Source organism: Corythoichthys intestinalis, chromosome 16 (assembly GCF_030265065.1).
Source record: "Corythoichthys intestinalis isolate RoL2023-P3 chromosome 16, ASM3026506v1, whole genome shotgun sequence".
NCBI lineage: Eukaryota > Metazoa > Chordata > Actinopteri > Syngnathiformes > Syngnathidae > Corythoichthys > Corythoichthys intestinalis.
In genome coordinates, this window is record NC_080410.1 from 35,615,576 (window position 1) to 35,640,963 (window position 25,388).

At 40.5% G+C, this 25,388-nt stretch overlaps 1 protein-coding gene across 1 annotated transcript in view; it reads right to left on the minus strand.

The window, feature by feature from the left end:
* The window catches only part of LOC130904650 (SH3 and cysteine-rich domain-containing protein 2-like), a 74,492-nt gene that overhangs the window by 29,524 nt on the left and 19,580 nt on the right, over window positions 1-25,388 (minus strand). Inside the window, exons 2-4 of the mRNA XM_057817560.1 lie at window positions 14,202-14,553; window positions 9,628-9,722; window positions 1,205-1,289 (exon numbers count right to left, since the gene is read on the minus strand). Coding sequence (XP_057673543.1) covers window positions 1,205-1,289; window positions 9,628-9,722; window positions 14,202-14,553 — 532 coding nt within the window. The remainder of the gene's footprint in view (window positions 1-1,204; window positions 1,290-9,627; window positions 9,723-14,201; window positions 14,554-25,388) is intronic.

A 25,388-nucleotide genomic window follows, 5' to 3' on the forward strand; every position in this document is an offset into this window, starting at 1 on the left:
TATCGTAATATCCGTAATACCCCTGTGTCTAGTTAAGTTTAGGGTAAAGAATTGGGCTAGGGCCAATTGTCCCAAAAAACCCTCTAAACCTCACATTGTGTGACCTGTTTTTTTTTTTTTTTTTGAGAAAAAAAACATGAAAATTATCACCAGTTACCTTGCCAAGTAACTAATTACTCTTACATTCAGGTAACTGAGTTACTAACGCAATTACTTTTTGGGAAGAGTAATTTGTAACTGTAATTAATTACTTTTTTAAAGTAAGATGTTGTGTCCAAAACACCTTCTTCAATTTAGCTGTTGACCCAGAGCGAGGTGACAAAAGGCAGGACACAAAGAGTAGACAGAGAGTAGACTTTTACCAAACTGCAGTTATGGGGAGAGTCGGAGAGCACAACGTGCCAAATCGGAATCTCACCGAGGTCTCTCTCCGGACTCCCCGCGCTGCTGACTTTTATTGAGGGCTTGTTGCTGGGCGGAATATAGTTACAACACTGTTGTCCAACGTGGCAGTTTCAATCGGCAAGTTCCATATTCTAGTCATTGATTTAACAGTCACACTCTTGATTGAATTAACAGTCACACTCTTGATTAAATTAACAGTCACACTCTTGAGCGGGCAAGATAACTTTGTTTTGAACACACATTTGCACTCAAAGCACTGTAGCTTGGTGGAAAAGTACTGAGACATTGTGTGATGAATCAACATATGTGTGTGTATCTATTCATCAGCAGAATGTGAGCAATTGCCGGTAATAAAAATGTATGCCGGTAATAAAAATGTAAGCACATGATTATGGGCTAAAGCTGTATTCTTCATAATAGCTTGGGAGTGCGCATATAATAGCTGTGGGAGAGCAATCTTGTATGACCCGCAGATTATAATGGTCACACAATTAAGCATATTTTACAAAGATTAACAACAAACAAACAAATTTTTTACAGCACAAACTTGGCACCAAAAACACAGTGAAAGGCGAGTACTACGGGCCGTAGCTGGACCTAATTTAAAAAGGCGGCCGCTGCTCACTTTCGCCGAGAAGTCCCCTCCCACATACACAATGAACGGTTTGTCTCGCACCCTTTCACACCGGGCTGCCGTTAGTGTGAAATGGCCTTAAAACGCAGGGTTCAAAGCAGGGAAAAAAGTAGCAGCTAAAAAATGTTGGCACTTCTCTACATACACACACACTCATTCACTCACCTTGATTGGGCTGGACTTCCTTGACAACAGACAGCTGATCAGTGACCAGCATGGGTGAGCTGAAATTTCGCTTGAAGGCGCCCGACTAAGACAGAAGAGCACATATGATTTTAGCTTCACCTTTCCGTTAGTCCAATTTGAATGCACGCCCCCATAACGGGAGACTCCGTGCAAGTCATTTGCAGATTCTCGCAGACTCGGCCTTCGCGGGGATTTCAATGCGTGGCTATCTAACAGCCGGCTGTCATTTCACACTGAATTAAGCACAATACGTGTCACTGGCTCAGCTTGCAAATGAGCAACGCCGACACATTATGTGAAGAGAATGCACTTGCCAAGTCATCAACAGTTTTTGTACCCGCATGACTCGAGAATGCGTTGATCTACAAATCCTCACTAGAACACTAAAACATAGCTGTCCAAACTATGGCACAATTTTATTGGTCCCCAGCAAGTGATGAAATAATTGAATATTGTCCACACAAGAAGCTTGAGTTCACCTTGCATTCTGTTTCACTTCTCAGCTTCAACACTAGATAGAGCTAGTTATTTAAACAGTGCCTCTCCATTAGCTCAGGGGTCGAAACATGATAACATGTTGGAATCAATGTAGGAAATTGTGTAGAATTTTTTTTTTTTTTTTACATAAATAAAATTAAAACAATAATCCAATGTGATTAATTGAGCTATCTTGGTTGTGATTTTCCTGACTTTTTTGTGCTGGTGTTGTTGTTGTGTGTTATTGTTGTGCTTACTTTGGTTCATTAGTATATATATATATTTTGTAATATTCTTATACCTCTGGCATAGACTTCACTCTCAATTGACGAGACAGCTCCTGCAGACATTGCGCCACAGCTTCCCGTAAAGGGCCAGGCCAGGCAGAGCGTCGTGGCGGCTTTCACTGTGATAAACTCAAACACACGCAATGTTCCAACGTTGAATTTACAGTGCCCTCCATAATTATTGGCACCCCTGGTTAAGATGTGTTTTTTAGCTTCTAATAATTTTTTTTAATTCAAATAATATGGGACCTTAATGGAAAAAAAGAGAAAAATCCAACCTTCAATACAAGTGCATTTATTCAGTGGGGAAAAAATCCCACATAAAGAAATAATTATTTGACATCAAATAATGAGTGTCACAATTATTAGCACCCTTAGTGTTAATACTTTGTACAACCCCCTTTTGCCAACAAACAACACCTATATTTCTCCTGTAATGTTTCACAAGCTTGATTTTGTTTCTGGTGAACCATTTCTGTGTAGATTTGGCCATGGGTTTAGGGTCATTGTCTTGCTGACAGACCCAGTGACGACCCATCTTCAGCTTTCGGGCAGAGGGCAACAGATTTTGATTTAAAATGTCTTGGTATTTCAAAGCATTCATGATGCCATGCACCCTAACAAGGTTCCCAGGGCCTTTGGAAGCGAAACAGCCCCACAGCATGACTGACCCACCCCCATACTTCACAGTGGGTATGAGGTGCTTTTCAGCATGCGCATCTTTCGTGGCACGCCAGACCCACTTAGAGTGTTTGTTGCCCAAAAGCTCAATCTTGGTCTCGTCTGACCAAAGCACACGGTCCCAGTTGAAGCCCCAATACCGGTTGGCAAACTCCAGACGTTTGCGTTTATGATTGTGAGTGAGGAAAGGTTTTCTCCGTGCATGCCTCCCAAACACCTTGTTGGCGTGTAGACAGCACCTCATACCCACTGTGAAGTATGGGGGTGGGTCAGAGATGCTGTGGGGCTGTTTCGTTTCCAAAGGCCCTGGGAACCTTGTTAGGGTACATGGCATCATGAATGCTTTGAAATACCAGGACATTTTAAATCAAAATCTGTTGCCCTCTGCCCGAAAGCTGAAGATGGGTCGTCACTGGGTCTTTCAGCAAGACAATGACCCTAAACATATGGCCAAATCTACACAGAAATGGTTCACCAGAAACATAAATCAAGCTCCTCCCATGGCCATCTCAGTCCCCAGACCTTGTTTTGTTGGCAAAAGGGGGTTGTACAAAGTATTAACACCAGGGCTGCTAATAATTGTGACACACATTATTTGATGTCAAATAATTATTTCTTCTATGTGGGATTTTTTCCCCACAGAATAAATTCACTTGTATTGAAGGTTGGATTTTTCTCTTTTTTTCCATTAAGGTCCCATATTATTTGAATTTTTAAAAAAATTATTAGAAGCTAAAAAACACATCTTAACCAGGGGTGCCAATGATTATGGAGGGCACTGTAGGTGGAAACAGGACGAAATTTTTAGATCATACAACCAGGCTGGAGTGTCTCGAGAGTGATTTGGTCAAGGATTCAAGGTGATTATTATATAAAATAGCATGCATGCACTTTGAAACTCGGTGAAAAAAAAATGAAATGAATGGAAAAATGTGCGTAATTTTAGCTTGTAATATTTACGTAAAATGAATGATAACTACCCATTGTTTTGCTTTTAACCAAGAATCTAGACTGTTGTACGATCGTATTTATAAAAATTTCGGGATTTACGCAATTATGCACAAGAATTTTCAACTTAAAAAGCTCTTTGTTTTGTGACGGCTGCCACGTAGGATTTTGTATCTATACACAGTAGCGTAACTTTACATTCAAATAATCAGGGAATTTTCGGCCGACTGCCCATTTTATGGCAAAATACTAGTAATTAAGACATTTCTATGTCCATACAAAAAACTAATTCGGCTTTTACGTGTTTTATGTAACATTTCAATCTGAAAACGGCGAGGGCCAGATAATTGGGAAGACGTGCTGAGACAATAGGGACAATAAAATAAGATGTGATTGTATAAAGAAAAATTAAAAATTTGAGTGATTTACTAGCTTTTGAAAACAAGTCAAAAAAAAAAAAAAAATCAAGTCGCTATTTCGCCCTAAAACTTTAAAAACTGGTAAATACGGCTACTGAACCTGAAAATATAGGTGATTATCTCTGCATTTGCTGATTTTTGTGAATCTAACGTAAAATCTGAGAATTTTATAGCCATTTTACGTTTTATTATACTTATATAAAAAAAGAATTGTGATTTTATTAGAGAACCTCAATTTTTTGATGCCGCTTTTGGTTTTGGTTTTAGGTCACTTGCGGCTTTGGTTTTGAAAATATTTGAATTTTAAGTTTTAAGAAAATAGGCGCCGCGCCCAGCTTTCTGCCAACTGATAGTGAAGTCTATGCCTCTGGATTATTTTGTTGCTTGTTTCATTCAGTGCAATTTACAGTTCTAGACAGGTGCGGAATTTAGGAGGGTGCTTGGGTGCGACTGCACATGGGCCCGGTTTGCAGGCTTAAAGTGGGCGTAGTTGGGTGAGGGGTGGATCAAACAGAAAGGTAAGATGATGCATGGAGCTGGAATATAGTGTTTAAGTGTTAAAATATCTCTGTCAGACGCTTGGCCGGTTGTCTAGAGGGGCGCACAAAAACAATTCCACTTGCATGCCACACATACAGTGTATCACAAAACGTGAGTAGAACCCTTGCATTTCTGCAGATATTTAAGTATATCTTTTCATAAGACTTAACACTGACAAAATGACACTTTGACACAATGAAAAGTAGTCTGTGTACAGCTTATATAATGGAGTTTATTTATTTTCCCCTCAAAACAACTCCTGGCAACAAAGTGAGTACACCCCTTAGAAACTACGTACATCTCTAAATGTCCAAATTGAGTATTGCTTGCCATTTTCCCTCCAAAATGTCATGTGACTCGTTACAGAAGTGCTGTCAGCTTTGCTGGAGAGATTGAAGAGGTTGGTGGTCAGCCTGTTAGTGCTCAGACCATACGCCGCACTCTAAATCAAATTAGTGTGCATGGCTGTCACCCCAGGAGGAAGCCTCTTCTGAAGACGGTACACAAGAAAGCCCGCCCGTGTTAGGGCTCCTTGATTGCAGACTGGAGACCAGACGGGCGGAGACGATGACAGCTGCAAGCCATCGGAATCAGCCGCCTTTATAAACCAGCTCATTGTTGCTGCTCGTTGCAAGACCAAAGTTTCAGCTTTCCCGTCAGTGAAGTCCAGCATTCAGGTATTCACGTCTGGATATGCGGAGGATGCCTGGGGAAAATGGAGGCCCATATGCTTAACGTCTCTCCAGATTGAGGACGTCGAAGACATCTATCTTCGGCTCACTGATGGTGCTCGCCCTCCCGCTGCTTATTGGTGCCCTCTGGATACACCAATTCTCGGTGAGAATGATGCGGCAACACAAAGAGGCAATGGAGATTGCTCGTAACATCGGCGACGAATTGTCCCAGGTTAAGGAAGGAACAAGCAGCGTTAAGTGATGCCGCCCCTCAAATGGTCACGAAAATCATTACGGAGATCCGGGATCAAGAAAAGCTCGCTCGCGGGAGCCGGACAAGGGCGGATGACGACTAATCTTCCGGAGCGGATTACAGCGGACGTGGGCCTCAATGACACCCCCGGCCATCCCTCCCCACGCCAACTTGAAAATCAGCCTATCCAATGAACCTACTCTAATTGACAATATTGCGTAGTGCCATGGCAATCAATGACTTTTGGGAAGATATATAAGTGAAAAAATGGACAAAAGCAAAAAAATAAAACAAAAACGGAAAATAAAAGCTCACGTAATGTGATGTATGCAACTCTACCATGCTAGACTGTGCGTCCCGGGCTGTAGGGGGACGGGTATTGATAAGCATATGCTTTTTCCCCGTCTTCCTTTGTCTGCCATCGGTCTCTTCGGGCAAATTATTCCATATTTTGTGACTGTCAATGAATCTCTTTCTTTGGCCAAATTATTCCAGATTTTGTAACTGTCAATGATACCGATGATGATGACAATAAACATTTCATTCATTCATTCATCATTCATTTACCACATCTATTCTTACCTGGCTAATCAGACCTCTTGTTTCGTCCCAGGATTCCCTGTGCCTGCTCCCAGAATTGTACCGACGCCTGAATGACCTCCCGTCAACACCTGCCAGCTACAAGCCAAGTGCACATGCAATGCTGCGACCCTCGTGTGCTCATAAATAAACTTCAAAATCACCACAGCCACTCTTGCCTGCTTTGGGGTCCACTTCCAAGCGCACCCTAACAGCCCGTCTCATCAGACCATAGGACATGGTTCCAGTAATCCATGTGCTTTGTTGACATGTCCTTAGCAAACTGTTTGCGGGCTTTCCTGTGTACCGTCTTCAGAAGAGGCTTCCTCCTGGCGTGACAGCCATGCACACCAATTTGATGTAGAGTGCGGCGTATGGTCTGAGCGTTAACATGGTGACCCCCCCACCCCCACCTCTTCAATCTCTGCAGCAATGCTGACAGCACTCCTGTAATGAGTCACATGACATTTTGGAGGGAAAATGACAAGCAGTACTCAATTTGGACATTTAGGGATGTACGTAGTTTCTAAGGGGTGTACTTACTTTTGTTACCAGGGGTTTAGATATTAATGGCTATATTTTGAGTTATTTTGAGGGGGAAATAAATGAACTCTATTATATAAGCAATTTTGGGGCCTAAAGTGAACATATCCAGGCACCCTCTTCATGGGTCAGGGGTTAAAAAGATGAGAAGGGTGTGGAGGAAATATGTTCTGGTACACTAGGGCTGTCCTAAACGACAAATTTTCTCCTGATTAGTCAGCCGACTAGTTTTACGATTAATCGATTAATCTAATAATTTTCTTTCTTTTTTTTTTTTTTACTAATTCAGCAATGAAATTTTTGTTGACGCTTATTAATTCACAAAACTATTTTGGAACACGTAAATTCTTTATTAAATTACAAATAATCATGTAAATAACAATTTACTAGTGCAAAAGAATGGAAAGTAAACAGATTCAGAACACTGACTTTGCCTTTCCAACATTATTCAAAACAATTCTTAAAAAAAAAAAAAAAAAAACTCTAGTAATATCATTATAGTATACTACTATATATAATAGTAGTATAATAATTATAACATTTATTCATTGCCAATCATATTTGTCATGAAGAGTGTCATTTGAAAGCTATTCTTAGTGTAGAATCTGTATAATGTAGTATTTACTCAACATATTATAATATTAATTCTGAAGTATGTGGGATTAACTCCAGAAATCATTATTTATATGACGAACATGACGTGCTTTTGCTGTTAACCAGCTGTTGAGTGTTATTGTATGACTGATTGGAACTGTACTACATTGTTTTGCCACAGGGTGTGCTGTCGTGTATTTTATGTTCGGTGTGAAGAAGAAGAAGAACGTTAAAAGAGGCATTAGAGGCCTCAGGCCTGTTCTCAACTTCTCCCTCACTGCACTTTGGCTCTCATGGAGAGCATGTTCGCTCATATGTTCGAAATAAACGATAGCTGACGTGCTAAGTAGCAAGTGAGCTGTAAAAATAGCGAGCTTAGTGGCGTGAAAACAGCGGGAGAGCTAAGTGAAGCTAACAAACAGCTAAACGATGCTAAACGGCGCTAAATTAAGCTAAGCGACTGATACTCTGTCCGTCGTCGTGGAACAGTCCATTGTAGTGCGTGTGTGGGGGGAGAGATATTATAAATGCAGCATTCAAATGGCTTTCTTTTTTGTTTTGTTATTTGTTTGTTTGGTATGCTGACATAATTATCCATGACGAATAGTTGGGGGTGCTGCTGGCTCCGGTGGCCCAAGCCGTTGGCAGCTGGTTGGGGGCCCCCTACTGCTTTGGGGTTGGGGGCCTAAGGCAATAATCTACTTCTCCTGAATAGTAGATCCGCCTATAGTCCCTACTCACCTACGTCACGAAATGACGTGTCGCTGTATCCGGCCGCCATATTGTCCGTCATTTTTTAGCCCTACTCTCAATGGTTTCAAATACGTCGTGCAATTTATAGAGCAATTAATGGAAGCCCCGGTGTTATCTGACGCTGTAAACTCATTGGATACGTTGCATAAAAGGCGTTATGTGGAAAAGCTTCAGTTTATCCATTCGCCAGATCCATATTTGATGCCTAAATCGATGTTTTTCGACCCGCTGTCTTCGCCGTCTCTGCCTGACATCTGCTCCCCTGATATTTACAACTATCTTGTCCACACAACATCAGCCTATTCTCACGAAAGTTTGAAAAACTTTAAGAGCTTGGAGGCTTATAAATACTTTGTTGCTGGTTGGGTGAAACAGGTCCTCGTCCACGAAAATTCGGCAGGAATCTATCTTGTGCTCGGGAAGGTGAGTTACGAAATTTTCAATTCAAAATCTTTTGTTCTTGCTAACATCCACTGTCAAGTCTAATGTATTTCATGTCATTTGTCAATGGAGCTAGGGCTTTTAATGTTTATATGGTTTAGCGATAGCACTCTCACTACATACATATATAATATGTAATAAATATGAAGTGCGATAGCACTACTCCAGATTGTCCCTAGTTCAATTTATTTTTTGGCTTTTGACCTCAATAGTGAAATTGTAAATTAATTGTATGACAACTGCCTTATAATTATATATTTTCAGGTAGTTCATTCACAACGTCTGAGTGTATGTTGTCGGCGATCAGCCTAGCAATGATCTTAACTGTGGTTGTCAGCCCCAAACCCTCTAAATATATATTGAATGCATCTTACCAGATATAAAATGACTACTACATAATCTGTGGTAATCGTTTGGAGCCCAGTTTTCTCGTCGAATTGCAGCAGCCCATCTCGCTCTCCTCTCCGGGTCTCTCGGAATCCGGTAGAACTTCAAGTCTCTCCGTCTATCTTCTCTGTTATTGCAACCGACCGCCACACACGCCTTCACCATTTTGATTATTAATGTTAACGAGCAGAAAAACACGCCATAATAGGAGGAATTTACGTAGCCGTAATGCTTAAACCCGACGAGCTGATGGACAATATGGCGCGGAGGCGTGGTTGTGACGTCATGTGAGTAGGGTCTATACACAGACTACAGTATTTTTCATTGTGTCAAAGTGTCATTTTGTCAGTGTTGTCCCATGAAAAGATGTACTTAAATAGCTGCAGAAATGCGAGGGGTGTACTCACTTTTGTGATACACTGTACACACACACCGGACGATCGTCTTGAGGGGACCAAGAAAGTGTGTAGGGGCCCACAAATAATTGTCTACTAGCACCCTCCATTGGACAGTCCACTCAGGTGGGGGTTCCGTTTATGCTTGTCGCACCCGGGTCCTGTTAACATTTGTTCCGCCACTGGTTCTAGACATCAAATCAATATTAACTGGGAAAGCTGCCACTGAGTGATCATGTTTCACTGCCATTGACAGCAATAGACGTCCAATCCAATTTTACTGGGTGGTTGGCAGGAATCAAATGTCAGTTTTGGATTCCGCAACAAAAATTGAGTTCAAAACAGCTGTCAAACAAAAACGATTTTTTCCCCTTTGTCATTTGTGAGCTAGATTGTAAATTGTGTGTTTGGTACGCGTGCATTTGTGGCACCTTTCCATGACACGGCTGTTGCGAGAGTTCCGACGTGCACCACAGGTGAGCTGCCAGCTTGCATGTTTTACACCGCAGAGCCTGTTTGGAGTTTCCTGTTCCGGAAGGAAGACAGAAACATTTCATCAGTCACAGTGTTAAAAGCACTCTTACGCAACGCTCCTAGCGCTTTTCAATGATTTACGAGCGCTTTTTTGTTCCCTACCACGTCGGAATTAAAAGCGAGCGCTTGGTTGACGCGCTGATTACAGCTGCACAGGGAGGAGGTGAGCACAGGAGGCTGCAGGGGAGTCAGATGATGCATCACATAATAATAATAATAATAGCAATGGAGATACAACGCGTGCTGGGAATAGGAATTACAACGCGAGAGAAAACGAGCTGTTTGAGGACGGTAATCCATGGGAAGTAGCGGGAAGAACATTTAAAAGCAAAGCATACGCAAAACAATAAAACCCAGAGAGGGAAAGATTCATACACAAACAGCATTTCAGTTTACACAATTACAGCTTTTATATTCAAGTTGCCAGTGGGATTAACACAGTAAATTAGGGTGACCAAACGTCCCCTTTTGCCCGGACAAGTCCACTTTTTACAACCTGTCCGGGGCGTCCGGCGGGGTTTTATAAATTCATGAAAAAGTGTAGTTTTCATTATTTTTCGCGGGACCAATAAGCTTGTGTTGAAACTGACTGACGCTTTGCACAGAATACTCGGGTACTGTGCTGCCTGTGACATGTTCCCAGAGAGCCTGCCCAGTTGTTTAAACTTTTATTATGATCAATACGTAGATAATCAAATGCTCATGTACAGTAGGGCAAATAAGTATTTAGTCAACCACCAATTGTGCATGTTCTCCTACTTAAAAAGATTAGAGAGGCCTGTAATTGTCAACATGGGTAAACCTCAACCATGAGAGACAGAATGTGGAAAAAAGAAAATCACATTATTTGATTTTTAAAGAATTTATTCCAAATTAGAGTGGAAAATAAGTATTTGGTCACCTACAAACAAACAAGATTTCTGGCTGTCAAAGAGGTCTAAATTCTTCTAATGAGGTCTAACGAGGCTTCACTCGTTACCTGTATTAATGGCACCTGTTTTAACTCATTATCGGTATAAAAGACACCTGTCCACAACCTTAATTAGTCACACCCCAAACTCCACTATGGCCAAGACCAAAGAGCTGTCGAAGGACACCAGAGACAAAACTTTAGACCTGCACCAGGCTGGGAAGACTGAATCTGCAAATGGTAAAACGTTTGGTGGAAAGAAATCAACTGTGGGAGCAATTATTAGAAAATGGAAGACATACAAGAACACTGATAATCTCCCTCGATCTGGGGAACCATGCAAGATCTCACCCCGTGGCGTCAAAATGATAACAAAAATCCCAGAACCACACGGGGGGACCGAGTGAATGACCTACAGAGAGCTGGGACCACAGTAACAAAGGCTACTATCAGTAACACAATGCGCCGCTAGGGACTCAAATCCTGCACTGCCAGACGTGTCCCCCTGCTGAAGCCAATACACGTCCAGGCCTGTCTGCGGTTTGCTAGAAAGCATTTGGAAGATCCAAAAGAGGACTGGGAGAATGTGTTATGGTCAGATGAAACCAAGATAGAACTTTTTGATAGAAACACAGGTTCTCGTGTTTGGAGAAGAAAGAATACTGAATTGCATCCAAAGAACACCATACCCACTGTCAAGCATGCGGGTGGAAACATCATGCTTTGGGGCTGTTTTTCTGCAAAGGGACCAGGACGACTGATCCGTGTAAAGGAAAGAATGAATGGGGCCATGTATCGAGAGATTTTGAGTGAAAATCTCCTTCAATCAGCAAGGGCATTAAAGATGAGACGTGGCTGGGTCTTTCAGCATGACAATGATCCCAAACACACAGCCAGGGCAACAAAGGAGTGACTTCGTAAGAAGCATTTCAAGGTCTCGGAGTGGGCTAGCCAGTCTCCAGATCTCAACCCCATAGAAAATCTGTGGAGGGAGTTGAAAGTCCGTGTTGCCCAACGACGGCTCCAAAACATCACTGCTCTAGAGGAGATCTGCTTGGAGGAATGGGCCAAAATACCAGCAACAGTGTCTAAAAAGCTTGTGAAGAGTTACAGAAAACGTCTGGCCTCCGTTATTGCCAACAAAGGGTACATAACAAAGTATTGAGATGGACTTTTGGTATTGACCAAATACTTATTTTCCACCATGATTTGCAAATACATTCTTTAAAAATCAAACAATGTGATTTTCTGTTGTTTTTTTCCCCACATTCTGTCTCTCATGGTTGAGGTTTACCCATGTTGACAATTACAGGCCTCTCTCATATTTTTTCAAGTTGAAGAACTTTTACAATTAGTGGTTGAATAAATACTTATTTGCCCCACTGTATACATTCAACATACTGTACACAAGTACTGTATTTGTTTATCATAACAATAAATCCACAAGATGGCATTAACATTATTAACATTCTTTCAGTGAAAGGGATCCACGGAAAGACTTGTAATTCTTAAAAGATAAATGAGAGTACAAGTTATAGTAATTTTATATTAAAACCCCTCTGTATGTTTTCGTTTTAATATAATTTGTAAAAAATTTCAATCAAAAAATAAACTAATAGCTTGCCATTGTGGAAGGTAGTGATTGAAATACACCACAAGGTCTCAAAGGCGAGTTTTAAATTAATTCGAGATCTAGCCAAGTTTTTCCTAGTACATTTTGCCCCTCGACTGACGCCATAGTTTCCGGGTTCGTTGTACCTTACGTTCATTTGAGTGTTGACTTCACAACGTACGAGACCTCTGATAGTTTGTATATTTTGACTAAAATTGCCATCTAGTGTATTTGTTGAGCTAAACGAAATGTTTAAATAGAGTTTGACCAAAGTCTGAGTATTATTTTGCATAGCTATTTTGATTTGGATTGCAAGTTCTCTTTGCATTGAGCGCTTTTCTTTTTGTGAACATTATTTTATTTTTGAGAGATACGAATATTATTTTTGTTGTGCTTTCAGTAAATGATACTGTGGCGACTTCACTGTTCTGCCCAAATGCATGATGGGAAGTTGGGCAACCATGACTGTCAGTGGTAGCTGCAAATGGTATATCGTCTCTGTGTTGATTTCAATACAGAGTGTTAAGAAAAAGATAATCTCCAGACATTCTTCCCCACGTCGCTCGCCATAATTGTTGTGGAAGAGATGCCAAAGCTTATGCTAATAAATAGCGCATGTCTCTGCCTCTTAGCTCTCAATATTCATGAAGCGTCGCCATTGTAGTATGTTTGCGGCAATGCATGAGTGGGTCGTTCCGCGCATGCGTTAAATGCGTTAAATATTTTAACGGGATTAATTTTAAAAATTAATAAATTAAATAAATTTGACAGCCCCAGTATGAATACTTGCTAAATTTACCTTTGGCAATTGTTGACCTCTGTTGGAGCTTTGTACTGATGTGATCTGTAACATCTCATTTGGTGACACATCGTTGCACAGCTGATGTAAACTTTTATAGCAATGTTTGATTTTTTGCCTTGGCTACCGGTGCTCGCTAATAGGCTGTTAGTGAGCTAAGCCGTGCTGGGCATTATGGGAAATGCAGTTTTGAACTACTGCGTTTGGAAACATGCTGGTTGACTTGTTTGTCATTTTATTTCGGTTATTGTTTGTGTGCGCTCTCGAACATAAAATCAGGAAAATAATTGTGTGGGAATAAGAATTTGTCAACTACAATTGTATTGATTGTAATTTATAAAAATTTCTAGTTGGCACATTGTCTACAGTGTGTGTGTGTGTATGGCTGGACTACATTTCCATGGGTCTGCATTATATTACTGAAATATTCAGCTAGTAGTTTTTGAACAACTTCTATGTAATGATGACTTAATGATGACGTTGCTGACTATGATTAGACTGTATGGAGGTAGATTTGTGTCTTATTATGTATATTACACTTATACATACTGTACATTAAAGTGATAAGGCATCTTTGAGTGAACTTCGAGTAAAATCTAAGTATCTCGAGTCCAGGCCAGCCGAGTGTCCTCCTTTTTGGAAATCAAAATACGGTCACCCAACAGTAAATTCATAACAAAATTAAGTAACAAATAATAATGCACACAAGAAATGTCTGAATTATTGCAATATGGGATGGAATTACACAAGCAAGCTTCTCTGAAACTTCAAAATCTGATGCACATCAAAACATCAATGTCATTTGAATACACCCTGGCCATATTTCTATAGCATTATTCAAAAAAATAATTTAACCACATCTGTAGGAAGTACACCTTTCAACACATAGGAGAAGAAACGCATTGCACAAAAAAACTGGATATTGTACCGATACCTCCATAAGGCTATCAATATTAACTTAAATTTCTAGTACTGCTGCAAAAATAGCACAACTGGAATCTTTAGCATGGTCAAGTGAAATCTGTCCTGTTTTCATTCTTCCTCCTCAGTCAATTTAACAGTGCCAATCAATAAAACATGCTGCTATCTCGTGATCAATACTGGAATCACACCTATCGTAAACATGAAGGCATCAAATAGTCCGTCTCACCTAGTATCATGTGCTTGCACAGCTGGCAGTTGGCAGACTTGCGAAAAACGTGATTTTGGAAGCAGTGTGTCATTTGAGGCGCCTGCGGGGGCAGCGACGGGGACAGTCTGAGCGAGGGCGAGTAGGATGCAATGGAAGGGTTGGGGCTGACCGACGGCGATAGCGATGGTGACGCCCGCGTGCCCGGAACGGGGGAGCCCATCAGCTCCATGGACGGAGGCGAAGGTGGGGACGGGGGCGCGGCCTCCGTCGACAACTCTGGGGGAAGGCGGGCATCGCTGTAGGACCGCTGGAAGAAGTTCTCGACGCTCTTGCTTCGCATGAACGACAGCGAGCGCTTCAGCCTCTGCAACTAAACACATACACATTAATACAGCACAAGCATAATTCAAATTTACCTCCTCGTAGGGTTAGGGATTGTATATGAATTTGGCTACTTAGGCAAAAATCTACTCTCTTTGCATGCTCCTCTAGTTGGTTTTTGTAGGCTAATGAGCCATAATGCAGATTGGACACCCGCGGCTCACCGTCAAGTGTGTTTTATTGCCCAAAAATTACTGTATGTAAGCAAGTCAATAATTGAGCATGTCAAAATGTCGAACAAGAGAAAATAGGAATAAAAATGAGCATTTGTGTACTGTAAGAACTCAGTATGTATAGAAACATTCAGGCCAGTGGTGTCACTAGGTTTTAAGAACAGGGGGAGCTTAGCCCCAAGGAGAGGGACAGGATGTAAGTGAACGTAGCGTACAAGCACAAAACTCCACAAACAGCTAACAAAGACTGATATATACAGTGTATGACAAAAGTGAGTACACCCCTCGCATTTCTGCAGATATTTAAAGACCAAATGTGAAGTAAGGTTGGCCAACCATGTTTTTGAATAATTTCAGTGGCTGAACAATTATAAGCATAATTTCGATATTTTTTTTAACGCAACCCTTCCAGATTCTTTGTTTAACCCATAGCAACGCCCTTGACAACGAAAATGCTTTTCTTCGACAATCTTCGTAAATCTTCGGAAATTACGTCACACCGAGAACTGTGAGAGAAGTCCGCCATACACACAGTATTGTTGCATTGCTTCTCGGTAAGATGCCACGGCGGTGTGTGGCGATGTATTGTTCTCAATCTAAAGAAAAGTTGTATGAGTGGCTGAAGGATAGCAGGGCACGTAAATGGACATCTTTGGTTCGCACAAAGCGAAAGAATTTCACGCCATCATCGAGTCGTAACAACAAAGTCTTCGAAGATGCCTGCTTCCTTAACCGGTCTGCTTATGATCAAGGATTTGCCAAAAAGTAAGTGTGATTTTTGGATAGATGACTGATGACTTTGTCAAAGCAGAGCTGCCAACTGTTGTGGTATGAACAGTAGAAGCTAGTGATGTTAGCCGAAAGCTAACTGGTGGCAATCCCCGATCATAGTTGTTGTTGCGTTCGCTAGGTTAAGCGTGTTTAAATTGTGCATCATCTACGATCTTGTCCGAAAGCGTTAATTCACTGTCAATCGGGAAAGGGGTGTGGATGTGCATATAAGCGGGTTGGCATCGGGGTAATTCACGGTCACGTTGCCGTAAGAGACACACAACGCCGGTGAGTTTGTGCACATTTATTTGTATTTGTATTATGTATTTTCACCTTCATGCTTCAAGCATTGCATTGCTTCTGGACGGTTCGGCGTTTTTTTTTACGGTGATCGCATGACAGCCTTCTAGTTTGTGTTTTACGAGAGCCGCTGACAGGTGACAGTTGACAAATAGCGTGTTGGTTTAGCGTAGCCATTGAGTCAATCTCGCAGTGAATCATGGCAAATGTCGTCTCGGGACAACTCTGAAGTGGTGCTTTGTAATCTGTTCGCTTGTGTGAAAAAACTACATTTCCTCACGCCATTAGACGCCACTTCTACAGGCTCTATCTATCGCTCCGCACAGCCTGCCGAGAGCCCCAAGCTGTGTTCGTACTGTTAGCTTTATGTGTTAATAAGGAAACAAAGTTGTCAGCACGTCGTGTGTTCGATACCTTTGTCAACAAAAAGCTCATAACAAGACACTATGCGCGATCCGTTTAAGACACGCTGGGACTGGAGAGCTGTGAGTAGTAGAAGGCGAGGGGGAGATGACGACAAGCAAAACTTCGCGGTCGAATGTGGCGGCAGTCCGCTATTATTTTGTTTTCTTATTGTTGCCACAATAAAGTGGAGAAAGCCATCAACGACTCATCTCCTTCTTTCCCTCCAACGTTTTTATATTATTATTTTATATGCACGAGAGCTGCTGGATCTGCCAAAATGAACAAGAAGTCTGATTATTTTTTTTAAACAATATCATCAGATAGACAAAAACATAAAATCATGTGCAAATGCCTGCATCTTCAAATCATGAAAATAATAACAACCTATATCTCACCAATCCTTTAATCTTGATGGGTCTTGTCTCCATTCCATGTCAGGTAGTCTAGGCACATTGTTTGCATCCTGATTAGCGTCTGGCTAATACATGTTAGGTCCAACATAAAATTCCAACCTCCTCTTCTTCCTCCAACTCTTCAAAAACTTGGATTTCCTCCCTTGCGCTTGATCTATCGCTTATATCGCTGTTTGAATCATTGTTTGAAGGGCTTTGTATGGCAGCCGTATGGAGCGCTGCCATCGCTGTTCTCGGTGTGACGTATCACTTCCGGGTTCGTCCCCTTTCAGGCTCGAACTTCGGAAACGCGATTATTTTGTCAAATATACAACATATAAATTATTTTTTTCATGCTTTTTTTGTTGGGCAATGTTTAATTACTTTAATTGTGACCCTATTTGGCATGTTATGAAATTACTTCACATTTGGTCTTTAAGTATATCTTTTCATGGGACAACAATGACAAAATGACACTGACACAATGAAAAGTAGTCTGAATGCAACTTATATAATAGAGTTTCCCCTCAAAATAACTCAAAATATAGCCATTAATATCTAATCCCCTGGTAACAAAAGTGAGTACACCGCATGGGAACTACGTACATCCCTAAATGTCCAAATTGAGTACTGCTTGTCATTTTCCCTCCAAAATGTCATGTGACTCATTACAGGAGTGCTGTCAGCATTGCTGCAGGGATCGAAGAGGTGGGGGGTCAGCATGATAGTGCTCAGACCATACTCCATATTCTACATCAAATTGGTGTGCATGGCTGTCACCCCAGGAGGAAGCCTCTTCTAAAGACGGTACACACGAAAGCCCGCAAACAGTTCGCTGTAGACATGCCAACAAAGCACATGGATTACTGGAACCATGTCCTATGAACTGATGAGACGGGCGGGCTTTCTTGTGTACAGTCTTCAGAAGAGGCTTTCTCCTGGGGTGACAGCCATGCACACCAATTTGATGTAGAATATGGAATATGCGATTTTTATGTATAATTTTATTTCCTGTTTCGATTGTCTTTGTTTTTACGTTCTATTGATTTAATGTGATTTTTATGATCTTCATGTGATGTAAACCCCGTGAATTGCATTGTGTTGAATTGTGCTATATATATTTGCCTTGCCTAAAATAGGCCTAGCAACACCACTGATTCAAGCCATCTTCATGTTTGATCCCATTCTTATTTCTATGATTTTCTCTAGCATGAAAACCAAACTGATATAGCCATTATTACACACCTGAAATGTTGGCAAACAGGAAACAAAGTTGCTTCCCAAGTGCTCATACCCATAAAAAAGGCAATAATGCTGCACACATTTTTACAAAAGTCCAACGTTCCCTCAGGGAGGGAAGCAGAACAATTTGATGGTTTCACTCTGCGACAAAACGAGCACTGCGGGGGGAAAAGGAACGTGACAAATCCCAAATAAAGTAACAACTGGGAAAGAAACAGCACACTCAGCAGCACACGAGAATCGTGAAAGCACTTGGGAGGAAAGGATGGAGTGATGGGACGTCATAGGAATTTACAAATTCTGTTCCTAGATCAGAGTCCTAACAATTTTTTGTCATATCGCATCAAAGCTGCCCCATCATGTTATTTTCAGAAGTTCGGAATCGGGTGTAAAAGATGGGTTTGTACCATTTACCGTAATTTTCGGACTATAAGCCGCTACTTTTTCCCCTTCATTTTCAATCCTGCGGCTTATAGTCCAGTGCGGCTAATTTGTTGATTTATTTGGATTAAAAGGTAACACTTTATTTGACAGTGGCATCATAAGACCGTCATAATTGTGACACTATCATGGGCATTACTGAATGCTTATGACAGGTGTCATCCGGCAAATTATGTCACTAACTCTGTTTAAGTCCAGCTTGGATCTTTTACATCCATTCAAAAGTGAGCTAATTTGCAGGATAACATCTGTTATAAGCATTCATTAATGCTCATGACAGCATAATGTCATAATTATGATTTTCTAATGACAGCCTTATGGCGCCACTGTCAAATAAAGTGTTACCAAATACTATAACTAGCAATTAATGAAACAACTGGAACAGTAACTGAAGAGTTAATTAGCATAGAACATGAATTTGCTTGTTATTTACATCTGTAGCACTGCAATGCATTCTAAGAGGCATGTTGGACAACAAGAGTGTTGACAGCAGGTGGCAGCAGAGGTTGATTATCTCCCCCAAGGGAGCACTGATGGCCAAATGAAGCTTCTTGAAGCAATGAAGCTTTGAACCAATTGGCTGCAAAGGTGGTTCATTTGGTCTCATGACCGTCGTGTGATGCCGCTGTCCAATAAAATGTTACCGGTTAATATCTTTTGGTGTAAATATCCCATAATACAGTGAGGACAGCAGCGGCGTATAGTCCAGGGTAGCTCGTATACAGTGGGGCAAATAAGTATTTAGACAACCACTAATTGTGCAAGTTCTCCCACTTGAAAATATTAGAGAGGCCTGAATTTGTCAACATGGGTAAACCACAACCATGAGAGACAGAATGTGGAGAGAAAAAAAACAGAATCAAAACCAGAACCAAATCACATTGTTTGATTTTTAAAGAATTTATTTGCAAATCATGGTGGCAAATAAGTATTTGGTCAATACCAAAAGTTCATCTCAATTCTTTGTTATGTACCCTTTGTTGGCAATAACGGAGGCCAAACGTTTTCTGTAACTCTTCACAAGCTTTTCACACACTTTCCATTCCTCCATGCAGATCTCCTCTAGAGCGGTGATGTTTTGGGGCTGTCGTTGGGCAACACGGACTTTCAACTCCCTCCACGGATTTTCTATGGCGTGGTGATCTGGAGACTGGCCAGGCCACTCCAGGACCTTGAAATGCTTCTTACGAAGCCACTCCTTTGTTGTCCTGGCTGTGTGTTTGGGATCATTGTCATGCTAAAAGACCCAGCCACGTCTCATCTTCAATGCCCTTGCTGATGGAAGGAGATTTTCACTCAAAATCTCTCGATACATGGCCCCATTCATTCTTTGCTCTACACAGATCAGTCGTTCTGGTCCCTTTGCAGAAAAACAGCCCCAAAGCATGATGTTTCCACCCCCATGCTTCGCAGTGGGTATGGTGTTCTTCGGATGCAATTCAGTATTCTTTCTCCTCCAAACACGAGAATCTGTGTTTCTACCAAAAAGTTCTATTTTGGTTTCATCTGAACATAACACATTCTCTCAGTCCTCTTCTGGATCATCCAAATGCTCTCTAGAGAACCTCAGACGGACCTGGACGTGTACTGGATTCAGCAGGGGGACACGTCTGGCAGTGCAGGATTTGAGTCCCTGGCGGAGCATTGTGTTACTGAGGTCCCAGCTCTCTGTAGGTCATTCACTAGGTCCCCCCGTGTGGTTCTGGGATTTTTGCTCACCGTTCTTGTTATCATTCTGACGCCACGGGGTGAGATCTTGCATGGAGCCCCAGATCGAGGGAGATTATCAGTGATCTTGTATGTCTTCCATTTTCTAATAATTGCTCCCACAGTTGATTTCTTTTTATTTTTTTACACTATGGTCTTGGCCATAGTGGAGTTTGGAGTGTGACTGACTGACATTGTGGACAGGTGTCTTTTATACCGACAATGAGCTAAAACAGGGGCCATTAATACAGGTAACGAGTGGAGCCTCGTTAGCCCTCGTCAGAAAAAGTTAGACCTCTTTGACAGCCAGAAATCTTGCTTGTTTGTAGGTGACCAAATACTTATTTTCCACTCTAATGTGGAAATAAATTCTTTAAAAATCAAACAATGTGATTTTCTGTTTTTTCCACATTCTGTCTCTCATGGTTGAGGTTTACCCATGTTGACAATTACAGGCCTCTCGACTATTTTCAAGTTGGAGAATTTGCACAATGGGTGGTTGACTAAATACTAGGGCTATCAAAATTATCGCGTTAACGGGCGTTAATTAATTTTTAAAATTAATCACGTAAAAATATTTGACGCAATTAACGCAGATGCCCCGCTCAGACAGATTTAAATGACAGTAAAGTGAAACGCTCACTTGTTGTGTTTTATGGAGTTTTGCCGCCCTCTGCTGGCGCTTGGGTGCGACTGATTTTATAGGCTTCAGCATCCATGACCATTGTGTAAGTAATTATTGACATCAACACTGGCGGGCTACTAGTTTATTTTTTGATTGAAAATTTTACAAATTTTATTAAAACGAAAACATTAAGAGGGGTTTTAATATATAATTTCTATAACTTGTACTAACATTTTTCTTTTAAGAACTACAAGTCTTTCTATCCATGGATCGCTTTAACAGAATGTTAATAATGTTAATGCCATCTTGTTGATTTATTGTTATAATAAACAAATACAGTCCTTATGTACCGTATGTTGAATGTGTATATCCATCTTGTGTCTTATCTTTCCATTCCAACAATAATTTACAGAAAAATATGGCATATTTTATAGATGATTTGAATTGTGATTAATTGCTATTAATTACGATTAATTAATTTTTAAGCTGTAATTAACTCGATTAAAAATTTTAATCGTTTGACAGCCCTACTAAATACTTATTTGCCCTACAGTATGAACACATGTCATTTTCGTGTCAATTTTGGTGGGTGGCGGCTTATTGTCAGGTGCACCTTATAGTGCGAAAATTACGGTATGTATTTACTTTAATTTTTGAATATTTACTCTTTGGCTGCCATTGACGTCAAATCAATTTTGCCTGGGAGGGCTGGCAGCGTTCGAACTATCGCTGACAATGGCAGTTAATAGTGTTTTTTTTTCTAATATTTTAACCCCAACCTCAAAACATTGGGCAGGAGCTCATTTTCAGTGTAATCTAAGAGCATCATGCTTGCATCACTCAATTAGGACAAATGACTAGAGAACCAGAGCACACGCACGTCTCAATTACAATTGATCAAATTGTTGGTGAGCCGGAGAGGCAAGAGCCTTACTCCGGGCTTGTTTTTCACCATTAGCTCCATGGGTGGAGGTCATTTCATGTGGACATTGCATGAGAAAGGTCGGATGAAATCTATTATTAGCTCAATTTTGGCTGCCAGGGATGGTGAAATACAATTTTTTAAAAACATAATTTTGTCAAATTGGAACAGGTTCTTTATTTTTAGGTTAACACAGATGCTGCATTGTTGTTTTTTTATCTTAATAGGTCAATTATCAACGTATCCTCACACCAAATGATGGTGATAGCATCACACATCCTATTCCACTACTAGGACCTGAAAAAAAAACTTCAAAGCAGCTCAAGGAACAAGAGTGCGGTGTAATTTTAGGATACAATCTTTCACGCTTTAAGTAGGCCGCCTCATCTCAAACAGCTTTGCGGCTTCAAGACGGGGGATTTTGCTCTTTTCCATGCTAACATGCAGCCGCCATCCAAAATCAAGCGCTTTCGTTCCCGGCCCCAAAACCATTCTGATCATAACGTAGGAGATGATCAATTGTAGATTTTGATGCCGTTTGACCACGAATCAATGCAGATGAGTTGTCCCCTGTAATGAATGAGTCCCTTTATGATAGACTCCTTTTTTTGTTTTTCAAAAGGCTTGACTCGAAATTTCAGCAAGAGGAACAGAAGTGTCAGGAGAGCATCTTGGCACATCATTAGCGAAACAGTCACTGACTGCAGTGCAATACCGTGTTCTCTTCTGACACTCACAGAAGAATGAGAATACCAGAGTACCTCCACTTGAGTTTCAGTATTTTATAACTTTACAAAAAAAAAACCAACAACATATCCTCACATATCGGCATTTACAAAGTCTTAAAATTTGAACATTAAATATTTGAATACTACTAACACTACAACAAAGGAAAAGTTTCAGTTGCACCTTTGTTTACTAAAATTTACTCTCGATTAATTTTAGAAATCATCTTTTAACATGGTATCTATTTGTAAATATAATTAGCTAACAACACCACTATGTTCACAGGTAACACAGGCGTGTAATAATGTATTTCTGGTTTGTTTGTTGTTCTCCTCTTCTGTCGGCTTCCTTCTTTTCTGTCCCCCCCATAATCCTTTCCTGTTCACTGCTTTCTCCTAATCATAGATTTCAATATCAGTTGGAGAGACAGCTCCTCCAGACATTGCGCCACGGCTTCCCGTAGGGGGCCGGGCCAGGCTGAGCGTCGTTGCAGCTTTAACTAAACTCAAACACGGATTTAGGTGGAAACACCACAGGAGTTTTAGTGCATACAAGCATGCAGGAGTGTCTTAAGAGTGATTTGGTCGAGGACTCAAGGTAAATATTATGTAAAATAGTAGTGGTGTCAACAATAATTGATGCGGCGCTGCATCCCGATGCGGGGCATGGACGATTCGATTCGATGCGGGCAACAAGCCGAATCGATTCAGCGCATTTTAAAATATATAAGTACGTTCAAAAATCTTCCCTGCGCAATTCCAGTGATGCAACGGATTTGGTTTCGCCATTTGTATTATTATTCTCATGTTTCATTTTTACACACCGCATAACTCTGGTCAAGTTTCCCACCTACCTCGTAGAAGACAAAATGTCTCCAAATGTCTGCTTTCAATGTCTTAGGTGCATCAATAATCTTTTTCGCTCCCTCTTTCTCCGCTTCAGCCATTCCTATCTCTTAGAGCAGACATATCCAAAGTCCGGCCCGGGGGTCAAATGCGGCCCCTGGTCAAATTTCATCCGGCCCCCAGCCTCTGTCATAAAATCAATAACGTCCGGCCCGCACACAGACTTAATAAATTGGTCAGCAGTACTGCTACCATCATATGAAGTAGCTTACACACTAAATGCTGCTCCTCATTTACCCAATAAAACGAAGCAGCACTCTAAGCAACATTACCCCATGTGACCCTTAACTCCCAATTTTCTAAAATGGTGACAATCAACACAAAAAAGAAAGTTGACTGCGACGGCCGACGCGATAGGTGGAAATTGGACTATTTCCTCAATAAAATTCGCAACAACTGTGTCTGCCTCATTTGCAAAGAGACAGTCTCTGTTTTTAAAGAGTTCAATGTGAGGCGATATTAGCAAACAACAGACGTTGACATGTACGACAAGATTACAGGGAAGATACGTAGTGAGAAATTAAAGCAACATGAAGCTAGTTTAATTTCACAGCAGCAGTATTTCGCAAGAATCCGAGAATCGAAAGAGAACGCCACAAAGGCTAGTTGCAAGATTGTTGATATTATTAATTTTAAAAAAATAATAAAGCAAATGAGATACACAGAATGGCTTGCTAAAATTTGCTTAAATATATTGTTCTATGTAAAGGACGTCAACCAAGGTCGGCCCCCCACATTTTTACCACACCAAATCTGGCCCCCTTTGCAAAAAGTTTGGACACCCCTGTCTTAGAGGTTAGATCTTGTGCCCGAACCTGAATAACATTTTGGGCCAAAAATGTTAAGCATTCACGTTCAGGTCCGGTCGGGCCGCCACGCCGGATTAATAAATTATTTAAAAAAAAAAAAAAAAAATTTTAAAAAGGGATCAAACCGAGAGCAGGCTCTCTCTGTATTGTGCATTTGATTGTGCACGCACATGAACGCCTTGGCCCGCATGTTTTTTTTGTTTTTTTATATTAAACTTTCCCAGTGTTATTTCGTTGTGTAAATGCTTTTATAATGATCATAAAAATATGTAGACTATTTAAACATTAAGAAAACTTGCATTTTTTTCTGCCAACTGAGAATTCGTTATGAAGGACACTTTTATTCATGCACACAAAGGCAAAAGAAATGTGATCCTTTTGAATCTTCTCCTCTGTGTGTCTGCAAAACCGCATGTTTGTTTTTTTTATATTAAACTTTCCCGGAGTTATTTGGTTGTGTAAATGCTTTTATAATGATCATAGAAATATGTAGACTATTTAAACATTAAGAAAACTTGCGTTTTTTTTCTGCCAACTGAGAATTCGTTATGAAGGACACTTTTATTTATGCACACAAAGGCAACACAAATGTGATCCTTTTGAATCTTCTCCTTTGTGTGTCTGCAAAACCGAAGGTTTTTTTTTTTTATATTACTTTCCCAGCGTTATTTGGTTGTGTAAATGCTTTTATAATGATCATAAAAATATGTAGACTATTTAGACATTAAGAAAACTTGCGTTTTTTTCTGCTAACTGAGAATTCGTTACGAAAGACACTTTTATTTATGCACACAAAGGCAACACAAATGTGATCCTTTTGAATCTTCTCCTTTGTGTGTCTGCAAAACCCAAGTTTTTTTTTTTTTTAATATTAAACTTTCCCAGCGTTATTTCGTTGTGTAAATGCTTTTATAATGATCATAAAAATATGTAGACTATTTAAACATTAAGAAAACTTATGTTTTTTTCTGGCAACTCGAAGAAATGAAAGTAAATTGCTGCTGCTGCCTTGTTTTTTTCGTGTCACTCCAAAAAAAAAAAAAAAAAAAAAAAAAAAAAGTTTTGTTTGCAACTGAACTGATCCCTGGATTGATATTGCGATAAAGATGCTGCTGCACTACAATAGTTTCTTTGTCGTTTTCTTTAATATTTACTTGAATATTTTTTTTGATAGGTCGTTGTGACTAAAATACAGTGACTGTTATTACTTATTTTGCACAGGAGTTCAGATGTTGCACTGTGTGAAAGGCTGCTACTGTGTGTAAAAAAAAAGGGAAAGCCCTGGTCTCATTCAAAGCACTAATCAAATGCTGTGATCTGTTTTATTTTTTTTTAATATATATATCTGAAAGTATTTTCATTTGACTTCAACCAGGAGTGACACACAAGAGCCAATAAAAAGTTGT